The sequence below is a fragment of the Cyanistes caeruleus genome, chromosome 3 (genome assembly GCF_971803275.1).
Source record: "Cyanistes caeruleus chromosome 3, bCyaCae1.hap1.1, whole genome shotgun sequence".
NCBI classification, from domain to species: Eukaryota; Metazoa; Chordata; class Aves; order Passeriformes; family Paridae; genus Cyanistes; species Cyanistes caeruleus.
This window is the reverse complement of record NC_141703.1, coordinates 78644065-78665628: the sequence shown is the minus strand read 5'-3', so window position 1 is coordinate 78665628 and position 21564 is coordinate 78644065. Positions and strand designations below refer to the sequence as shown.

Sequence of the window (21564 nt, the reverse complement as noted above, 5' to 3'; positions counted from 1 at the left end):
CCTCCCTCAGAGAACATACTTCAGGATTGCAGAGGGAGAGTTTTTCTTCCTTTTTCTCTGCTCCTTCTGCTTTGTAGTCTCCTAGCAAAAGACAAGAAGTGTGTCACTTCTGTGAGTGCTCACTTCATTTTGCTGCTCCTCACTGCTTCACTCCAGAGAGCCTTGCAAAGTTAACCATCTAGTCCCTCTGAAATTACCTCTGTAGGGCTGCACTGTAATAGATTGCACAGACACTTTACTTTTGCTTGCAGCTGGACCATTGTATTCCTTTTCTGCTGCTTCTTCTTTTGGCACATCACCTAAGAAATAAGATAAGAAGCACGTTGTTGACTTGAGTGTTTATTTTCCAGACCTTTGGCCCATCCCTCCAGACCAGCATCCCATTGATTGAGTATACTTCTGCTACAGTGATTTTCCTCATCACCTCTTTGACAGCAAAGTATCTTACGTGACTCTGCCAATACAGGTGTTTCCAAGGGAATGACAGGAGCTGTCTCATAGCAGGAGCTGCCAATTCGTTCATTAGCAATACTAAATATAGAAAGGAAGAAGGTGCATTAGGTAAAATCCCCCCCCACACACACATTTCCATGCACTGTCTGCAGGAAAAGCAAAAGCTATGCATGTTGCATCCTATCCTTGTTCACAGACAAGTGATAAAGGGTCACACACACAGAACACACTGCAGTCCCAGAGTAGTGGAGACTGAAATCCTCATTACAGATGTGCTGACAGTAGAGGTGCCTAGTCTTTTCTGTGGAGTAACCCTGCTACAGTCTGGCTAGAGTCTCATCTGATAAATCCTCTCTCCATTTAAAGGGTAAGGAATTTAACAAGCCTCCTGGCAGATTGACATCACCAGAGCCTCTACCTCAGCTAGATGTTATGCTAATGGTGGAGCTACTCTCCATGTCAAGATGGTTTAATGTCTCCTCAGTCTTGGTCCTCACTTTGAAGGGCTTCAGAAATTCCCATGGTTAGCCTGGGGGCCTGAGAGTTTAGAGAGCTCCCAAGTGGGTTATCAATAGGCCAACAAATACTGTGCTTGCATTCCAAGACCTGTGTTGTCTTCTAACAACACTGAGTTAGCTGGGGCTTGGGTTTGTTTAATAAGCAGAAAAACAAACAAAAAAAAACCCAATCAAACAAGAAAATAAATTGAACATGTTCTCCAGATCAAGGCTGCTTTGCAGAATGGTGCATTATCACATTTATACTATGCCAGAAGCCCAGAGGGAAAGACATGAGCACCACATATTGTAAGAGCAATCTTCAAACATTTTTATGTATGCTTTATTCCTGAAGGAATTTTTACACCATATTTTATACAAGCTCCTTTCTCTCCTGCTTTCCATTGATACAGGTTGACAGAAGGGGCAGGGGAAGAAGAAATTAAGTCAAGATCCAGTGACAAGAATTCATGGGCAATTGTTTATAGCTAGACAAGGAATGCCCATAGGAATGTGATATGTTCACATATCACATATCCCTTGGCTACCATCACTGAGAATGAGGTTTTTTTTCCTCAGCCTAGTTAAGCACACAGGGGATATCAGTTAGATCCCCTCTGAAATAAAAGGGAAGTAGTTGCTGCCAATGCAGTGGAACTTGGAAGCACACAGCTGAATTCTCAGAGACAGCTGGAGGGGAAAGGGACAAAGTTTTCCTCAACTTCTAAATCTACTCTTGACATGGAAAGAGATACATCAGTAGACATCACTGAGCTCAGCTTCTACAAAGCTCCCAGCACCTCATTAAGCCCTACTGCTGTTATCAAAAAGAGATGCACATCAGCACAGACATTAGGGGAATGTGGTTGCTGTACCAATGATGTAAAACACTTACACATCATTTTGAACCATTTTGGTGAAAGCTTGACATAGGTAGAGTCCCATGTCTGACTCAGGAAGAACAGCACCATGGTGAAGAAGAAGTTGCATTGTTTTCTTGTTCCCAGAAACAGTAGCAACTGTAAGAGGGCTCCTAGGGCATCCAAGAGATAAGAGTAAATGCATCAGCTTTTGCAAACACTGCCTAGCCAATACTTTAATTCCTCTTTGCTCCTCAAACCATTCATTTCCCCTCTCCTACAGGCAGAGTAAAGGCACAACCAAATGTCTGCAAGTGCTGGAGAATTCAGGTTGGTGGGACCTCAGGAGATCTCCTGGACAACCACCTTCCCAGAGCAGACTCAGGGCCTGTGTGCCTGTGAGTGCATGCACATGTTGGTGTGTGCTTTCTTGCAGTCCTCAGCATGGAAATCACCTCCTGAAGAAGGGGAGCAACCAAGCCTGGGTCTGCTTTCACAGGTCACACAGGAGATCCTTCTGGTCAATTATTTTTTCAAAGTTCATTTTTATGCCTCACATCAATCCAACTTGAACAGCGCTAAGGAGTCCCACATGCACTTTTGGCAAACCCTTTACCTATAAATATTATCCTGAGCATTCACATCAGCTCCCTTTTGAAGAAGGAACTTGACCATTTCTTCACAGTTTTCAGTGACTGCAAGAGTAAGCGGAGTGTATCCAAACTGAAAGGAGAAATCATCTCTCTTAGAATAACAGAGAGAAGTAGAGCAAGTTGACTTGGGAAGAGCAGCTTTACCTAAAGTCCAAGCTTACTTTATTCTTAGCATTGATATCTGTACCGTGCTCAATTAACAGCTCCACGAGAGATTTGCTAGAAACCATGACAGCAAAGTGAAGGGCGGTGTTACCATTTACATCTCTGTGGTCGTGGTTGGCACCATGTTCCAGCAGAATAGCTGCACAGTCCTTGTGCTGGTGCTCTACTGCCTGGAAACAAGACACAAAGGAGGAATAACTTCCAACATCTATGTTTCTCACTGTCAGAACTCCCGCACCTTCCCAACACTGGAAAGTATGAGCATCATCAAAAATTAGAGAACATATGCCCCTTCTGCATACCTTCATTAGTGGTGATTTATTCAATTTGTCACAAGGATTTAGCTTGCACTTCTTTTCTACCAGAAACTGAACAACATCTGCATGGCCATTTATGCAAGCAAGATGCAGAGGAGTCCTAGAAATGAAACATACGCTGTTCTCCTGGTTTTAGTCCAGCTGGCAATTAAGCACCATGCAGCCACTCGCTCACACCCTCTCCCTCCCCACCCCAGTGGAACAGGGAGGAGAATCAAAATGAAAACTTTAAATAACAATTAAATCATAACAGATTGATAAATAGAATAAAGGAAATAAAATAAATATTTTAATAATAATAGCAAATAAAAAATCCCAAGAAAAATCTGTGATGAACAATACAGCTGCCCACAGCCCACTCACTGATGCCAAATCCCATTCCAGAATGTTGACCTGGCTAAGCTCTCTCCAGCTTTTTGTGTACTTTCTCACTGGCCAAGCATGAGACACTGAAAATGTCCTTGACTTACGGTAAACACTGCTTAGCAATGGAGGCTGTGTAAGTCTACAGAGGGTGCAGAACCAGTGTGAGCCCCCGAGTCCCCCCTGCTTCCCCCCACATCAGTCTTGCACCAGACACAGATGGGATGGGACTTCTGACAGCACTGGAAAGGCTGAGCTGGCTTTCTGTGAATCCATGTCCTGCTAAACCAAGCTACTCAGTCTGGTACCCGGAAAGGAGATGTCTCTGCTTGAATGAAGGCCTGATGAGCTCCACAGAATCATCAAATCTTAATACGGGTTGGGTTGGGTTGGGTTGGAAGGGACCTTAAAGACCATCTAGTTCCAGTCCCTGCCATGGCTAGGGACATCTTCCACTAGACCAGGTTGCTCAGAGCCCCATCCAGGCTGAACACTTGGATAAACAGGGATGGGACAAGACAAAGATCAAGTACAGGGGCCAGGCTCCCGAGCGGGGCAGGGCAGGCCAGGCCAGAGCAGAGTGAGGTTTTCACTGTCTCCTACTCCAGCTCAGGCAAGGCTGGTGCTCTGGGGCTGGCCCTGCTGCCAGGCACAATGCTGGGCTTTGCTGGCTCTTCAGTGTGGGTGTGTTCTCTGCAAAATTTGGTTTGTTACCTTGCGTTCAGCAAGCCAAGAATTGCACACTTGAGGGAGACACTGATTATGTGTTTCAGAGTTACACATGCCTGGGTGCTCAATGGTATTTCATAAATAAAACACACCCCACCAGACTTTCCATGGTTTTATTTATACATAGAAGTTCAGAATTAATAACTTTCCAAGTATAGCTCCTCTACTATGCTTGGTTAATATTCTCCATACAAGTTATGGAACCACAGCTAACTTCTATGCATGCTTAGGGGAGGGGTCTTCACCTTGGCAGGGATCTTTTTAACCTGTAGATGTGATTTTTAGCATTATAATGAAGACAATACAGCTACAGCATAGATGGACCTTGAGTCTTTTGCCAAACTGGTAATGTGTATATACAGAAATACATCAACATCTTGATTTACTACAGCCTTTACACATGTTCCTTCACTAAGGGATGCTTCTGCTGTCTGTTCTACTAGCACAATAATATCTTGATTTACTACATCCTTAATGCTTGTTAGTTCCAGGATGTCCTTGGCTAAGAGATGCTAGCTGCTGCCTGTTCCACTGATTGTCTCTTTTCTTGATGCTTACGCTTGAAAGTAGGCAAAATACATACATTTAAAAAAACCCGCCCTGACTCAGATAATTTTGACAAATTCCACATTTTGAACAGGCGGAGGGGCTGCTGTTTGTGCTTACTGCTTGTCCGGGTTGTAGCTGTTGATGCGGTGCTTGTTCAGCCACCAGTGCTGCCGCAGCCGGGCCAGGTCCGCGCTGGCGGCCGCGCCGTGCAGGTCCACCAGCACCATGGCTCGGGCCGGGCCCAGCACGCACAGGAGGGGCCCGGCACACACAGGAGGGGCCCGGCACGCACAGGAGGGGCCCGGCCGCCTCTTCCCAGCCCCGGGCGGGGACGGGGAGCGGCTGTGGGGACAGGAGCCGCAGGGACCCGAGCCGCAGCTACGACAGGTCCGGGCGGTGCCGTGGAACGCGGGCCGGCGTCACAGGCGGCGGGCCCGGGACACCGCGGCCTGGGCACGGAGACAGCGCGGCCTGGGGTGAGGGGTGATCACAGCGCTCCGGTCAGCCCCACACTTCCTCCTCTGGGGAAGCTCTGAAGAAGTGTGTGCTGTAACAATGAAGAATGTTAGCCCAGATGAAAATAAATAAATCAATAAATGAGTAACAGAAGTGACGTACGGCTGGTTCCCAGGACACTGTTTTCCCCTCGGCAGTGTTCTGGAGGTAATCTGTTCAAGTTTCCCGTAAACCAAGGGCAGGCTTTTGAACAGGAGGCAGACTGGAAGTCTCCTATGGTTTACCATATCCTAATCCCAGCGATCAATAGTTAACTGCATTTCTATCCTCTTCAATCCATTGATCATTTTATGTTAAAACATTAGCTAATTAATGACTGCCTTTGAACACCAGAGTTAGAGTCATTAAGTTCATTTTAAATAAATCAATAACAGAGACAAAATTCCTGTTGGCTTGGGCAGCCTTTAAAAGAGGTAATTTAGAAAATGAGTTTTCAATGGCTCCATTCTAGCAGTTGGCAAGAACTCAAAAAATAAGCTGAGCCTCAACTTAGGCCACAAACACTTCTATAGAAACACTAAGGTCAGATTTTCAAGGGAATTCAGCACCCCAAACTCCCAGCCTTTTTAAAAGTCTGCCTACTCTCTTGGCACTAAAATACCTCACTTCCGAGGCGAAAGCCCTGAGCCCTCTTATCACGAGCAGGAGGGCAGCTGTTCACTACATGTTCACAGACAAAGAGAAAACAAAGAAAAAGTCATTTTATGCAATGATTTTACATTTCTTCTTCTATCTATTAGGAAAAACGGTGGATGGCAGGTGGAAAAAAACTGCAAGGACAGAAAATAAAATTTTAGGGAAATGCTAATATTCAATATATACACTGATCTATTTTCTTTTTTTTTTCACCTAAAAGGTCATTGTAAAGATTATAATAATGCAAACAAAAGATTAAAGTCTTGATTGCTTTAATACCTAACTGCTAAATCCTGTTAATAGGGAAAATATGCTTTTTCTAATCCTTTTCATGCCTGATTTTCAAATTATATGGTAAAAATTCATCACAGCCAAATGCAAGGGCCCCCACTGATGGACAGGAATGAGTTAGGCCACTGGTAGTTTATAAAATAATTCCCTAGCAACTTACCATCAAGGAACAGTTTACATTCACAAATAATCAGGAGCCAGATTTTGACTACCTAGATAAAAGTCAGAGCCCTTAACTGTGAAGTATTCTTTTGAGCCTCAAAAGAAGGCATGGACTTTGGATGCTAACTTCTCAAAAGCTTGAAGAAGAGACAAGACCACAGAGTCTTTTCCTTGCGTGGGTTAATCCTTCACCAGTTACACCAGCAGAAGTTGTTCTTGTGGACGTGATAGAATCACTTTTAGGGATTGTATCAGCAAGCAATATAGAGAAATGCACCCCACTGCAGTGGCTGTTATTCTGTGTCCCCTAGAGCCAGAGTCAGAGGGTCACTCAAATGTAGTCTTGTTTCACTGAATGCCATAAACAGTGTTGCAGTAATTATTCAGATTGGAGGCAATTCCATTCATTCAGTCTTGCATTTCATTCATGCAGCCTAGTCTAGAGCACATCTTTTCAAATGCTGTGTTTGGTGCTATCCCAGCACACTGTCCACCCAGCATTCTGAATTAAGCAGGCTAATTAAAATAACAGGTACTCTTAATGCCTCCTCATGATTTCTGTGGGTCACATGGCGGTTTTCTGCTGCAAGTAATTGGTTTGTTGCAGAGAGATAGACACCTGAAGTGGCACAGGCCATTCCACCTGATTGGTAGCACACTGGTCATTAGCATGACTTGAAAGCATTTCAGTGTACAAACAACAGGATACTGCTGTCAAACCGCCAGCATAGTCGCTGGGTATTGTGTAAGAACATAGGATCTTTCATATTTAGCATGTGGCAAAAAAAAAAAAAATCTCACAAACCTACTGTATGTAAGGTTCCTTGATTCTAACAGTGCATCCCATCACCAATGTTTGCCAGCATTCACTGGTGTTGCTCAAAGAAAGCAACAGGGTTTGCTCCCAGTCATCACCTGAGTCTCTTAGTGATTGTTAGATTTCATCCTGCTTGATGAACAGATTAGCTCTGTGCATTGCAATTACTCTACACTTTTAATCAGAGAATTTATGTATTATTCTCAGAGCATCAGAAGTAATCAATTCCATGTTTTTTTGCCCTTTTATCCCTCACCTTTATCCATCTTCACCTCATTCCAGAAACACATTTCCTTCTGAAATTTTCACCCTGAGCTCTACTGGGACCATCCAGTACCAAGCTCATAAAGACAGCACAGTATCAGCCTTGATATTTGTTTTCATTATAGACAAAACTAAGATGACTGTTTACTATTTTTCATCACTTGCAGACCAATAAAGTACCAGTTCTTGTGTATTAGCTCCTAGGTGTTTTTATCTGCCTTCTTTATTTACATTTCTTCCCAGGTTTTTGAATTATCTGATCATAATAACCGTGCAGGCTGGGATCCCTCTATTCCAGGCCTCCCTGAGATGCACAAGCATTGGGAAATGCTTGCTTTCAGGACATGGCCGGTTGCATACTCCTCTGTGCAACTCCTTAGCTGCTAACTACTTCTTGTCTCTTCCAACAACTTCTGTTTAAGGAGGAACTTCCATCATGTGCTTATCTCCATGGTTTGTAGCTTAAAGAACATTACCTCCCTAACATTGCTGGTGGAATAAATACTGCAATTGCCTTTTAACCAAGAAACAGTACCAAGAAGAAAAGCTCACAGAAGCTGGCAGGGAGGGAGATTACAAACCTCCTCAGGGCCAGGTCACAGTCTCACAGCACTTTCCTTCCACCAGTGTACAAGAAAGACATTTTGGAGAGCAAGTGTCACTACCACAAGACACTTTCCTGATCTGGGTCCCTTTCTTCCTATAGACAACCCTGTGAAAACCATCTTTAAGAAAACACTCCAATAAAGTTAGGACACAAGTTATTTAGGTAAAACTGGCAGTACTGAGCTGTTGCAGGACACTGGAGGCATGGCTGTCTGGCTGCAGACATCCAGGTGGGGAAGTGGTGGGAGAACAGGGACAGCTGTGCATGGGTGGGGCTGTGCCTGCTGCCCCCTGTGTGTGTGTGGCCAGCCCCAGACTCCACGCTGCCAGGACCAGTCTGGCTCTGCTGGTAGCGCAGGAGCAAGATTCTAGTGCTGGAATTAGCATAAGTTTGCCTGACAGAGGACCACAGACATAATAAATAATAAAACTCAGCATAATTTTACTGTTGAACTTGACATTTTTTTTCCCAAACTAAACTATTCTATGAGAATTATTCTATGATGAAGTTATATTTATGAGGGCTTATCACATAAACCCTGCTCAATACTCACAGGCCTTTTGTGAGCTATGCTCCCTTTCATCTGCATTTTGTCTTTCCTCTTCTTTGGGTGGGTGGTTGAGATGAAGTGACTCACCACTGGACGCCTTGGAATATCTTCAGCAGACAGAAAGAAAGCTAATTTAATTTAAAATGACAGGAACAGTAGGTCTACCTGTCCAATCTGATTTATTAGTGTTCCCCTGCCAACTAATTTGGATAAGATTCCAACCACATGAGCACCTTCATGTGCTTGGTCTCCTACAGACATTTAAGAAGATTGTCCTTTCTATGGATTTTGTCATATGTGACAAACATAGTGAATTCCTTTTACTCCTTTTTTTCCAGTTGATCCTTAAGAGATGGAGCACACAATTAATTAGGGAGATCTAAAGAAGAGCAAAGATAAAGACTGGTTTAAGTCAACTTTCTCTGAAAAATTTTTTTCTTCCCTGGAATTAAGTCTGATAGAAAGGTTTCTTATAAAGAAAATTCACAGCAGACCCAAAGTGGGATACTAAAAGGGTGGGCAGGATGTGCCTTCAAACATCCCTAATTCAACAATTGAATGCTGCACAATGGAAATGGACTGCAGAAAATGGAAAAGTTATTACCATGCAGACCTGTAAAACAGTACTGCCATTGTCATTAAGAAAGCAAAAGCTTTGTACTGACCTCGTTAAGCCTCAGAGGAAGGGTTTTCCCTAGACAAGCTTTCCTTGACCTCTACAACCTGCACAAGGTAGACAAGCTGGAGCCAGCCAAACCTGGCTTTAGGGGTTACTGAGAGAATAAAGAGGGAGTACTTCTAACACATGTAAAATGCATCATATATCGTATATTCAGATATAACGTGGAGCTGCAGAGCAGTCAAAAAGAGTAAGGTGTGAAAATATGTTAGTAAATATATAAATGTGGCCCCATGTGTGTCTTGAAATGAGGGAGGGGAAAACACCACCATGAACATCCTGTGCTTCCAGATGTTGGCAGTGGGCCGAAGCTCCCCCTTCACTCCCAGCCACCAAAACAAAACCATCAACCTTAGGATTCAGAGGAGCCAGGAAAGAGTGAGGCAGAAGGGGTCTAGAAACTAAACAGGGTGAGAATAATAATTGTAATTGTTTAGCTATCATTATTATATTATTATTGAAGCATTTTTCTTTCTTATGTAATTATTAGGTCTGAACTATTATTTGTTCTTGGATTAGACTGTTAATATTTCAACCACACCAGAAATACATTCTTCTTTTATATACATTTCTTCTAAAATTTCCTCTGTCCTATACACTCCCTGTCCCTTCTTTATCCTTTGCTCCTCTAATTGCACCATCCAGAGTGGTGGCTGCACTGAAAATGAACCAATGTGAAATACAGTTTTTTTCCAATGATTTGGTCTGGGAGGGTTGATCAACTTTGCAAACACCATCAGAGTGAAGGGAAGATTACTACCTGCTTTATAAATGCTGGAGCTCTACACAGTTTTACTATCTGAGTGTCATTATAATTTCAAAACTATCTCATTCCAGCAGAATGTAAAATGCAATAATAACTACCTGTGAAATTTCTATGGCTATGTCCTGACAGCAGTACAGCAGCAGCAGTTCTTCCCTACTCTTATTTATTCCTTTTTATAATGTATGCATTTTCCTGATTATTTTAACTATAAAACTAGCCACGTTCCAGGAAACAAGAATTTTAAAGCCAATTATATCTGGAGCAGGACAGTGATTGAAATAAAAATTGTATTTTCAATGTAGACTTTTACTAAAATTACCATTCTTTGAGTTTTCACACCTCAATGCTTAGGGCAGGATGGAGAGCAAATACCACATATACAGAAACCTAGAATTAATTCTTAAATATTTTTCCCTTATCTAAAGCATATTTCTGCAGCATATCATACAAGCTAATTCTAGCCCAAAATGCAGATATTCAGTACTATTTTTCTTGATGTATGTGCCTAGAAAGGAAAGCTGAAGGATGTAGGAAGTCTAACAAGATAAAATAATTTATGAGATGATTTGCAATAGATTAGTCATTTAATCAGAAAATTTAAGAGACGTCTGAAATACCTCTGCAGGGTAATTTTTAAAAACATCTACCTCACAATAAGTAGAGAATTAAAGGTATGTAGGCAACAGCTGTGCACTCCTGTGGGAAGAGATAATATTTTTGTTCTTTGCTTATTCAGCAATTAAAGAGGTCTTAATCAATTAAAGTCTTCTTATAATCACACTCACCACAGGACAAGCAAATATTTCATGGTTCTTTATGTTCTAAATCAGTCTTATCCTGAGCTTTTGGTTTATTCTGGACTAAAGAAGGCTGCGATCTTGCACATGATGCCAGAGATTATCCCAAAGCATATGGTCATGTTGAAGCTTCACATCTCTGTAGTGTTCCAGTTCCAGTTGAGGCTACAGAAACCTGGATCCAATGCAGATGAATGTTACATACAAGCCAAGATATTTATGTCCAAATTTCCTACAGCTTAATGCATTCATTTCTTCCTTCCATAATATTTCAAACATTTTCATCCTCACTCTGGAATTAGATTTTCTGGGAAAAAAACACGCAAACCTAAACCCGCAACCCCAATTTTGGCTGCCCTTTCCTTCTTAATAACTTCTATATTTGCAAGGTGTAGGAATTGGGCATTTAAAACATTTTTAAAGTGTAGGTGTTGGATTTACAGAACCAGAGCAAGAAAGCATTTGTCAAAGTCATATGTTTTTTAAAAAATATTTTGTTTCTGGCTCTCAGTGTTAGTTGTATTTTCTATGGCTCACCAGCACTTTAGGGTTCTGAGCAGCCCAAGTACTGCTTAAGACAGATGGAGTGCTGGGTTAGTGCAAATTCTTCATCTGGCCCCAATTCAATCTCATAGCAAAATTATCCATGGCCCTAGAGAAAAAGAAAACCCAAACTGTTCATATCATCACATGATTACTCACATTTGCACCCTGAAATCTGTTCCTCATATGTATGCTTATAAAACAGCATCGTGCCACATCCTGGGAACACCTGGGCCCAGCAAGGCAATTCATCTACCCTCATCACTACGTCTGCTGGTTTTTGACACCATGGGTCTGCCAAATGTGCGTTATTCTGACAACAGGTGGCTTTTCCTGAGCATCCACCCTGGGGGCAAATAAAGATTCAGGCACAGGCAAGGGATTAAACTCATCTTGTGGTCAGGAGCTACTGTACAGAAAACACAACACACCCTAAAACTGTCAGAACTGTGGACCACATCCAAGTCACCTGAAGAGTCCTGGGCATGAGGGTTTTCTGTGACAAGAAGACATGGTTTGGCGTATCACTCCTTTACACAAAGTTCTCAGGCTTAATCTGGGTTTTGCCTCTTTGTTTTAGGAACAAGTATATTCTTATGTAGGACCTGCTTCTGACAGTGTGGTGAAGGCCACAATAGAGAAGTCTCTATGAAATCACCTTCTCCAAACAAGAAGTGAAATAATTCCTTTGAACTGTTAAGTCAGGAACTGAATAAGTGTTTGTCATCTAATTTCAGCTCTCCCACGCATACTTCCAGTGAAGTCAGTGAAAGTTTAGGCATCTAAAAGCTATTTTGGATTGACTTCAGTCTTCTAACCTGTCAAGAAGGACAAAATTCTGTACTTCTCCAGTAAGAAGTGATCTCATTGTAATCACTTATTTCTGCAATTACCTGTAGCTCATTAGGAGTGAGTTATTTCACTTAATCTCTTACCCGGAAAACCCCACTAGGAGGCTAAAGGCAAGAATCAGCAAAGAGACAGGCAAAATAAACTCAATAAACTCTTGCTATAATAAATAATTTGCTGTTTGCTGAGTTTTAAGTTAGTTACTAATCTTCAGACTTTCTATTGGCAAGACATCACCTAAACTTGTATTTTCATCCATTTAAGCATCCAGTAAAGTTTTTGGCAGAGTTGACACTCCAGAACTTGTTGATCTACACTTTGTGACTTATCTTCAGCTTACTACTAACAAAACTACAGTAACTCAAACTGCTTTATAAGTCTTGACCCACACACCTGGTTGTCCTGCCAGTGACATTGTGAAAACAATGACATTGTGAAACTATTAGTGAATCAATCCACAACAACCCTCCTTTGCAAACTATGAAGTCAGGGAAAATTGTGCCAAAAGTGCTACAAGAAATAGCCCTCAAACAGATTCTGTCATCTCCAAGGGATGTCTTTACTGTTCATGGCATGAAATGATGTGATGATTCCCTTACACAGGAGTAAGAATGTTTAAAATACTACCAAAATATTTACTATGAATTAATCCAAGGAAAAGGCACCCACTTCATCCATGAGGTCGTGCATGACTTGATACTGTAACATTTCTCAGCTCTCCTTAATCAAGAACAGATCACTATTTTAGCCTCTGACAGCTCAAGGCCTGCATGGGTGTTGCTGAAAGTTCATCTCAGGCTTGCTGCCTGCAGCCTCCTGAATTCAGAAACTTAGGCTCTCCTCTCTTTCACCCCTGCACACATGAGATCAAATTCCAATCAGGATGTTAACTCCACTACCTTTCCCCCTCCATCCTCAAAAAATTCTCCAGGAGAATTAATTTTCCTTGTGACAAATAAGTGGAAAACTGCTATTATCTCAGTTTCATCTCTGCTCGTCTTCTTTGTGCTTCTTTGTGCTGAATGAACCACTGATCCATGAAACCCTCTGGCTGCTCAGCACTGCTGCAGTCCTCACTCCCTCCCTCCTCTCCTTGGGCTTTGAACAATTGGCACTGCAGCGATCTTATTGCCAACTCACTTGAAGAACATGAATCACCCCTTTTTCTCCAAAATCACTGTTAAAAAAAAAACAAAGAGGGGGTGTTAGAATTACAGTAAATAAATGCTGGGCTTTATTTTTTTTTTCCATGTCAATTTTCTTCTCTGTCCCTGAAATGAAATTCTTACAAGCTGTCATCTAAAAGGACCCTGCATTTTTTACTACATAAAAAAAGTAATAAAAAAACAAACTACAAAACTTTGTCCATTTAGTTTTTGTCAGAAAACAAAGGCAGATGGCAATTCTTTCTATTCAAAAAAGGATGAGATTTTTAAAAATATCTGAGCAGAAAGAATACTTTGGGTATCACTGACAGATGGCCACAGCAAGAATGGTAAGTATTCAAAAGTGTCTATAAGACCAGGATAGGTGCCCATGCTTCCAGTGCTGAAAGTCATGTGTCTTTCCCTGGTGTACAGTCAGCATCTGTTACAGAGAGGAGTGAAACACAGAAAGATCTGAATGCTTTAGGGAAGTTCTGTCATTTCCACATGTGCTTTATAAACACAAGACAAAGTTACCCTCTCTTTTATTGCTGAATTTTTTTGTCTGTTTTTGTGTGTATGTGTGTTGAGGTTTTTTTGTTTGTCACTGAATGCATTTGAAAATGCTGACTTTTTAATTTGATATGCATCATCAAAATAACAAATTGTGAAATTTACAATATTGTCACATACGTATTTTTTTGTTTCAGAGGGCAAGGTAAATCATTGCTAGAATGATTATTAGAAGTCTTTTTAATTTTAATAACACTTTTCTTTTAGCTATTGCAATGCATAAGTAGTTATCTGTCTTCATTGCCTTGCCTGACCATAATCTCTGGACTGCTGTCAAAATATCCCCAGTGTCCTTGAATAACCTCACAGACAATCAGACAATAATCAACACATTATCTATGTCATTATCTATGTCTCCAGGGACTGATATCCAGAAGTAAACAAAACAGATCCCTGGTAACAAAGATCCCCAGAGGAAATGTTCTACAGAGAAATGTGCCCCATAGTCTGTGATTCAAAAGTCAATGCTTCAGAAAACAATACCACTGTATTTAGCCATTAGAACATTCTAGCTAAAAGCAATCTAAAAATAAATTTATTTTTATTTCCTTTTGAAAATAGTTATGAAAAATTAAGTTTTTCTATGACAAGTTTAAGGCAAAAAAATCTCTTGGTGATCTTAATCTCTTGACTTTTTATGTCAGAGGCCATGGATAACAAGTGGACAATTCTGATCGTACCTTGTGGAAGGCAGCAAGTTATGTTCTAGCAAATCCTTTATGATGAAAGTTCTCTGAGCACAAATTATTGTAACTCATTTTAAATTCTTGCCCTTTCCTGTATTTCTCAGAAGTCAAATGATTTCCAGAAGAAGGAGAGAAAAAAAAAAAATAAATTCAGGACAAGACTGTGACATCTTCAAAATATTCTCTGAGACTGAGTTTCAAAAATAAACTTTTCCCCCCAAGCTGCACTATCCATAGCAATTTTATGCATTAAAAAACACAGAAGCAAAATACTAACTGTAATGCTTCTGGCTGTCTGCTCCTTCTCTCATTCATACATCATTTAGCTTCCTTTTAGGAGGTGAAAACATCAGCTAATTTGAGAAAGGAGACAACTGGTTTGGAGCAATGGTTCCATGTAATACTTTTTTTTTTTATATTCTCTCATGTGCCATCATGGTACGTCAATAATTTATAGAGCATTTAATTATGCAGTAAAGAACAAGTGGACATATTTTCCATTGCTATTCCAAGCACATCAACAAGACCTTTTTCCCCTTAAGGCCTTGAGGCGTGTACAGTAATGGACTTATAAAACTTTCCCCTAGAGTACCTTATTGCTCTTGTGTTTTGTTCTTTTAATTTATTTTGGGGATTATGTTTTGTTTTGTTTTGTTTTTCTGAAAGGGCAATTTTCAGGCCAAACCTAGAGAATACTCTTGCTGCTTTGACTTCATTCTTTCATATGGTGAGTACATTAATAAATAATACAGTGCTGACCTGCACTAAATGGTTCTTCTAAAAATCTTGCTCAGGCTTCACAGGAAACAGAACTTGGGCTTCTCAGGAAAGAAAAAGTCAGATGGCATTAGGGTTGTTCCTTGCTGATTTTGGCGAGACACCTGCAGATGGTCCATTCTCGGTATTTCTTTTGTTTTCAACAGGACCCTTGGAATGATGACACTGTCACACTCATGCTCTGAATCACTCAGAATCTCAGGTTTTCCTTCCTGCAATAGGCCCTGACATTAGGTAAGAGTCAGGGCAATTCCATTTCCATTTCTGCCATGGATTTGAAGGCTCTTGGAGTGACAGGTTAACCCTCAGTGTTTCACTGTATTTTGTAAAATAAGCATAAAAAAGCTTGCACCAACTACAGAAGAAGAGTGTCATGAGACTAATTATCAGTGTTTCGGAAGAACTGTTGTATCCTCAGGCCAAATGTGTTATTGGCAATGTTTCTGACTCTTTTAAGTGCCAACCTGAGCAATAGGCACCAATTTCTTTCTTCCCTTAAGGCCAATGAAGACAGCAGACCAGGTTCTGTTCTCACATCTGATCCCATCACATTTGAACACAAATCTCTTCAGGATTACTATTAAAATTGAGACCTCTTTTACACCTGCAAAATCTTTAAGAAAAAACAAAAAAAGCCTACCAGTGACCAAAGTTGAGCTCCATCTGCCTAGCACACTGCTTGGCCTGGTTTCAAGTATCATACCCTGCACCTGTGACACATGTTTTGTGTTTAAAGCAACACAATTAGAGATAATGGAGGAAAATATACTTTATGTGTATACATTTATATATTAATATAAAATTTATATTCTGCAGGGTGAAAGCTACCTGAAGCTGGAATCAAAATTCCATAAATATGTGGAATAAGCACTGTGACAAAGAGACACAGCAAAATCACCACAGAAAAGAGAGGTGTGTGCATCAGGGATTTTGAGTGCTTATAAAGGAGGGAAAGGAGGTTGCAAGAAGATTTTTGACTTTATGAGTGATGAAGTTTTAAAAGGATAGGAAGAGTCAGACATATTTAAGAAGCTGACAAGTTTGGCCCATCAGTAGGTGTACCAAGCTATGAGCCCAGACTTATCTATCAAGAGAAGAATTCTCTGTTTTCCAGATGCTTAGCAATATCATGGTATGGAATTCTCATACAGATTTTCCAAATCTGAGATTTCCAGAAAAGAGAAATAAATCTGAACTTCTTTGAAAACAATGAGTTTTTTCCTAAGCCCTAAGTGTGATGGGCTGGTTAGTAAATTGAATCCCTATTCTGCTCACGCTCGGGCGCGTGCCAGTTTTATTCCTAATTCTGTCTTCTCTCCAATATTGTTTAATTAGAAAAAAAAAATTTGACACAATAGCACATTTTAGGTGGACAAAATAAAACCCCCAAACCACCCAGTTCTGCAGAGGGAGCTCCATTGATTTTGGATTAATGCTAAAGATTTTAGAATTTTCTGCAAGAAATTTCCTGTATTATCACTGTATACAGGGCACAGCCCAAGCAGATGACATTTACAGCACTTGTCAACATTTTAAGACTCTTATTGAGGGAAAGTAAATTAGAAACTGCATTTTGTTTTCTATTGAAATACACAGTAGGAAACCTTTCCAAATTAACTTTGGAAGATGCAGGTCCCTGTAAACACAGAGCTTTCTTTGGGACCACTGTGTTCTAGTATGATTACTTGGCTTGTTCATCTTGTTCCTGTATTCGGCCAAACAATTAGCTTGGCAACATGCCATAGCTAAACTTTTCCATGGGAAATTTACAGTTTTCTAACTGAATGTGCCATGAAAATATGCGAAAATTTTAACTGTAACTAGAAAGTAAGAGGGTTAATGATTTTCTACGTTGCATTTAAAAAAAGCATCTCCTTGGCCTTGGTGTACAATGACATGCACTAATTGACTAAATTAGTGAGCAAGATTTGGAAATGAAAAAGCCATAGAAATGCAAATAAAACCCCTGATGTTGATTACAGTGCAGGAGAGAATTTAGAGCGGAAAAGTGTTCACTAAGTTTATCATCCTCACATGAAAAGACATTGCAGGACACATACATTTTCAGCAATGTTATTAATAATAGAGAAGTAAATGTAAATGTCTTGAGAAAAATGCAATTAAAAATTAGATTTATTTGCTTACACATTTTTTACCTTCATGGCAATACTTATGGTTGCCCAGTAACTGTAGTGGAATCAAAGGATTAATGCCCAGTTTTCAGGGATGTCCTCTTCTTTGCAGATACAGAGTTGACATTTAGATCTTAAAACATCCCTTGGGAATCATCAGTATAGAACTATTAAATCTCATTGCAATTCACTTTTCTGAGCAGTGAATCATCTTCCCAATCTCCTCTTTAAATATATGCCAGGCATTTGTCACCATGCTAAGCAGACAGGTGTGTTTTGTAATATACATCTTTTGCCTCCTCTGTGAAAATGTAGTATTTGAACCCAGATTTCTAGAAAGATATTGTCAGTGAATTAGCCACTCATTTTGTCTCTTCTGTAGTGATACACAGATTTTCTGTATGTATTATAGGGAGCTGTGAATATGCTTAGCATGGTTCAAAACAACATCGATAAATAATCATTTCTAAGGTAACTTAAGCATAGATATCTGCACTGTCCATAAAAGAAAATAAATGACATACATTGCACCCTTCTGTGTGGTTGGAGATTTTTGTTTGTTTGCCCTGAAATCCCCTTTAAAATATTTTTCCTATTTAATTAGCACTATACTGTAGTTCAGGTTTACATGGCAAATTGATTTGATAAGGTGTAAATAAGTCATTATGTATAATTATGTGCATGCTATGTAAGGCAACAAGAATTTACTGGAGACTCTTGAGCTTTCATGAGCTTGAGTGTCTCTTGGTAGCTTTTGCAGTGGTAGCTGAATGTGAGCCCTGCTGAAAAAATAAAAAAAAGGGACAGAGCAAAAAAGGAAGCAGCAAAGTGGAGCAAATGCACAGTGAGAGCAGAATGCTGGTGAGAGAACAGAGTAGTCAGCATTATGTGCACTGGCACCAAATGGCACAGCAGCGTGTCCCACCCACTGAAACCGGGTTTCAGCACCTCCAGATGCCAGTGCAAGATGATTGGCAGCTACAGCCCTGGTTCTTCCGTGGCAAAACCTATAGTGCCAGGTATCCTACAAAAAGGACTTTGAGGCTCAAAGTCTCCAACCACTTCTTGCAACTCCTAATTCACAGTGTAGAACGATGTCTCATGTCCACTTGTGTTTGTCCTCTACCACTGAGCTTGGTCCCTGCCCCAAGGACACCCTGAGGATGCCCAAGCTGGTCCAGATTCTCCAGGACTCCATCTCAGCTAATCATAGTGGAAAGACAAAGGTGCAGCTCATTTGTACAAACTTCTATAAAGACAGTAGTAGAATCTTCCCTCTGGCAATTCCTCCAGTTCTTTACTTCAAAAGAGAAAAATCTCTGAGAATGCACAAGTCAGATCTGAGATATTTCAAGAAAGAGTGAAGATCATGTCTTGACCGATGAGATATAAAATCAATACAGTTAAATGGATAGGTGCTGATTAAAAAAAAATAAATATTATTTTTCCCTTTATATTTCCTTGTTTTCAATTTTAGGTGCAGCTAAATTAATTTTTATTGTGCATTAATTTATTTGATATTTAAAAATAATTTAGCAGAGGAATATTTATTTGACTTAACATAAAATTATCATAACAGTATAAGATTTCATATCCAATGTTGACTAAAAATACTGTCATTATCACTTTGCTATGAGTACAGTACTATTTAAGTTGAAAGCTGGAATTGCCAAGGAGAAATGACTGCAACTCCAAGACATCAATAAACTCCCAGAAATAAAATGTTAGATACTGGAGGCCAATGAAATAATGATGCTCAAACTTTTCTTATTACAGACTGGGATGATGATGAAGCCATTGCAGAATGTCCTCATAAGGAAGAAAGTTGCCCACAAGTGCAGCTAAAATTTTTCTGGACCGTGAGTTTAAATTAGCACACTCGGTTCACTCAATCCCAAAATCTACATCATTTAAACCCAGTTCAGGTTTAGCTGAAATCTTCAGATGAAATCATAATAAATTTTGGCAGCAGTGGTAATTTGAGGCAGAATGAAAACAGGGTAAAGTCCAAAGCTGCAGAGAGGTTGTTTTGTATCATGTACAATGCCTAACCTGAGATGGAAGGGTGTGCAACATTTTGTTTTAAGGTAATGGGAGGCTGGGCAAGACTAGCAAAGTCTTGACTGCAAGCATTGGGTGATAAGAATATTCCCAATACCCGAAAAAGATGTTTTAAAAGTTTATTTCAAACTATCAAGAAACTGTTTTGTCTGGCCTGTGCTCAGCACATTTCCAAAATGTTTGATGCTTTTGGGGAAAGAAGGTGAAGGTTCTTTGTTGTCTTCCTGATTGTCCTCTAAGGAAAGTTCTTTTTTTTCTCATCTTCATCACAAAGATGTCCTATATTTGTTTTTTATTCAGTTTTCCTCTTTGTCATGTTCTTCTCTCAGCAAAATATGACATTTTGAAGTTTTCTGGGCTGGAGAAGTTAAATTGCTTTTTGCCAGTGAATCAATTTTATTCTTTATCTAAAGAAATTTCTCAGCTTTTTGACAAACAACAAAACTACTGGATACTATCCAGAACAAACCATATTCCCCAATACAGGTAAGCTAAAGCTGTAAGATTAAATAGTTTGGTATCTTGCTTTTTTTTTATTGAAGATGTCGCCTGCATGTGGCTTCCTGATGGATGCACAGAAACATAGCAAGGAGGCAGAAAACAACGTTAATGTTTATATTGTGTTAAAATCAATGGGAGTGGTTCACAACAACAGTGCTCTTATTGTCAGGGATTTTGCACTCTAAGGCACAGGATGACTTCCAAGAAGGATCTTTTTCCTATCTTGTATACATTATACCTGGGATATTTGTGATGTATTGTGTGAAATATGGGGGGAAATTGAGAATGGAAACTTGCTCATTGAAGATAATAGGAATTTTGACTGGTGTTTCGATTCTACCGAGAGGATTTATGGGTTGGTATTTATCTAGGAGTCAGAAAATCTGGATTCAGCTCTTCTATTAATTTCTGGATAGATGTTAGTATGTCACTTAACACTTAATTTTTAAGGCAGTTGTTCTCAATAGTTTTATATAGCTCTGCCACTTCCTTCAGATCCCAAAGAGAGAATTCACAATCTTGTGAAAATTTAGCCATTAATCTCTTCCCTCTGCCGCTGTAACTTTCTCAACTCTTCTGATTGCCACATTTAAATGCCTTATCTCTTCAAATTATAGGTGGGGTTTTTTGTCTTGAACTTTATTAGGATGTAAGAACACTATTAAACATTTCTCCAGTGCCTGACTATATCAGTCCTAGGCTTTGTTATTAGTCCTAAAAGCAACACAAATAGAAAATAATGACATAGCTTGTATTGAATTCTATTGAGGCCAGTGATAAGTGAGTGCAACTACTGAAAATGAAGATGCAATATGCAAAAGACAGTCCTGCAGCAAAATCAGAGGTGAGAACAAAGACAGTCCAAGGAACTTTCCCAGACACTAATCTAACAGACATGCACATATCTGTGTCTGTGTGGGTACACTGGGTCTTCATGGTAAGCTTTTGGTAGCAGAGGATCAGCAGAGGTGGTTTCTGTGAGAATCTTGCAGAAGCTTCCCCATGTCTGACAGAGCCAATGCCAGCTGGCTCCAAGAATGACCTGCCACTGGGCAAGCTGAGCAATGGTGGTGATAAAATGCCGAAGAAAAATGAATAAATGCTGGACAGTGGCCAGAGAAGAGGAGTGAGAATATAAGAGAGGAACAGCCCTGCAGACCCAAGGTCAGTGCAGAAGGATGGGCAGGAGGTGCTCCAGGCACCAGAGCAGAGATTCCCCTGCAGCCCCTGGTGCAGCCCATGGTGAGGCAGCTGTGCCCCTGCAGCCCATGGAGGTGCAGGGTGGAGCAGAGATCCACCTGCAGCCCCTGGAGGATCCCAGACCAGAGCAGGGGGATGCCCAGAGGAGGCTGTGACTCCGTAGGAAGCCCACACTAAAGCAGGGACCAACACTGGAGCAGTTTGTGAAGAACTGTGTCCCATGGGAAAGACTCAAGTTGGAGAAGTTCCTAGAGGACTGCCTCCCATAAGAGGGACCCCCACACTGGAGGAGGGGAAGGGTGTGAGGAGTCCTGTCCCTGAAAAGAAAGGAGTGGCAGAGACATGATAATGAAGAATGCAATGAACTTGATGCAGCCCTCATTCCCCAGCTCCCTGTGCCACTCTGGAGGAAGAGGTAGAAAAATC

At 40.5% G+C, this 21564-nt stretch overlaps 1 protein-coding gene across 11 annotated transcripts in view; it reads right to left on the bottom strand.

The window, feature by feature from the left end:
- The window catches only part of LOC111924728 (uncharacterized), a 41010-nt gene that overhangs the window by 6813 nt on the left and 12633 nt on the right, over positions 1–21564 (bottom strand). For 10 of the 11 annotated variants that reach the window (XM_086882147.1, XM_086882151.1, XM_086882156.1 and 7 more), the window contains exons 3-10: positions 4704–5133; positions 2931–3045; positions 2625–2798; positions 2427–2533; positions 1846–1983; positions 425–531; positions 198–299; positions 20–81 (exon numbers count right to left, since the gene is read on the bottom strand). In XM_086882147.1, coding sequence (XP_086738273.1) covers positions 20–81; positions 198–299; positions 425–531; positions 1846–1983; positions 2427–2533; positions 2625–2798; positions 2931–3045; positions 4704–4813 — 915 coding nt within the window. In that variant the 5' untranslated portion in view covers positions 4814–5133. The remainder of the gene's footprint in view (positions 1–19; positions 82–197; positions 300–424; positions 532–1845; positions 1984–2426; positions 2534–2624; positions 2799–2930; positions 3046–4703; positions 5134–21564) is intronic. The other variant, XM_086882149.1, reaches the window with a different exon arrangement.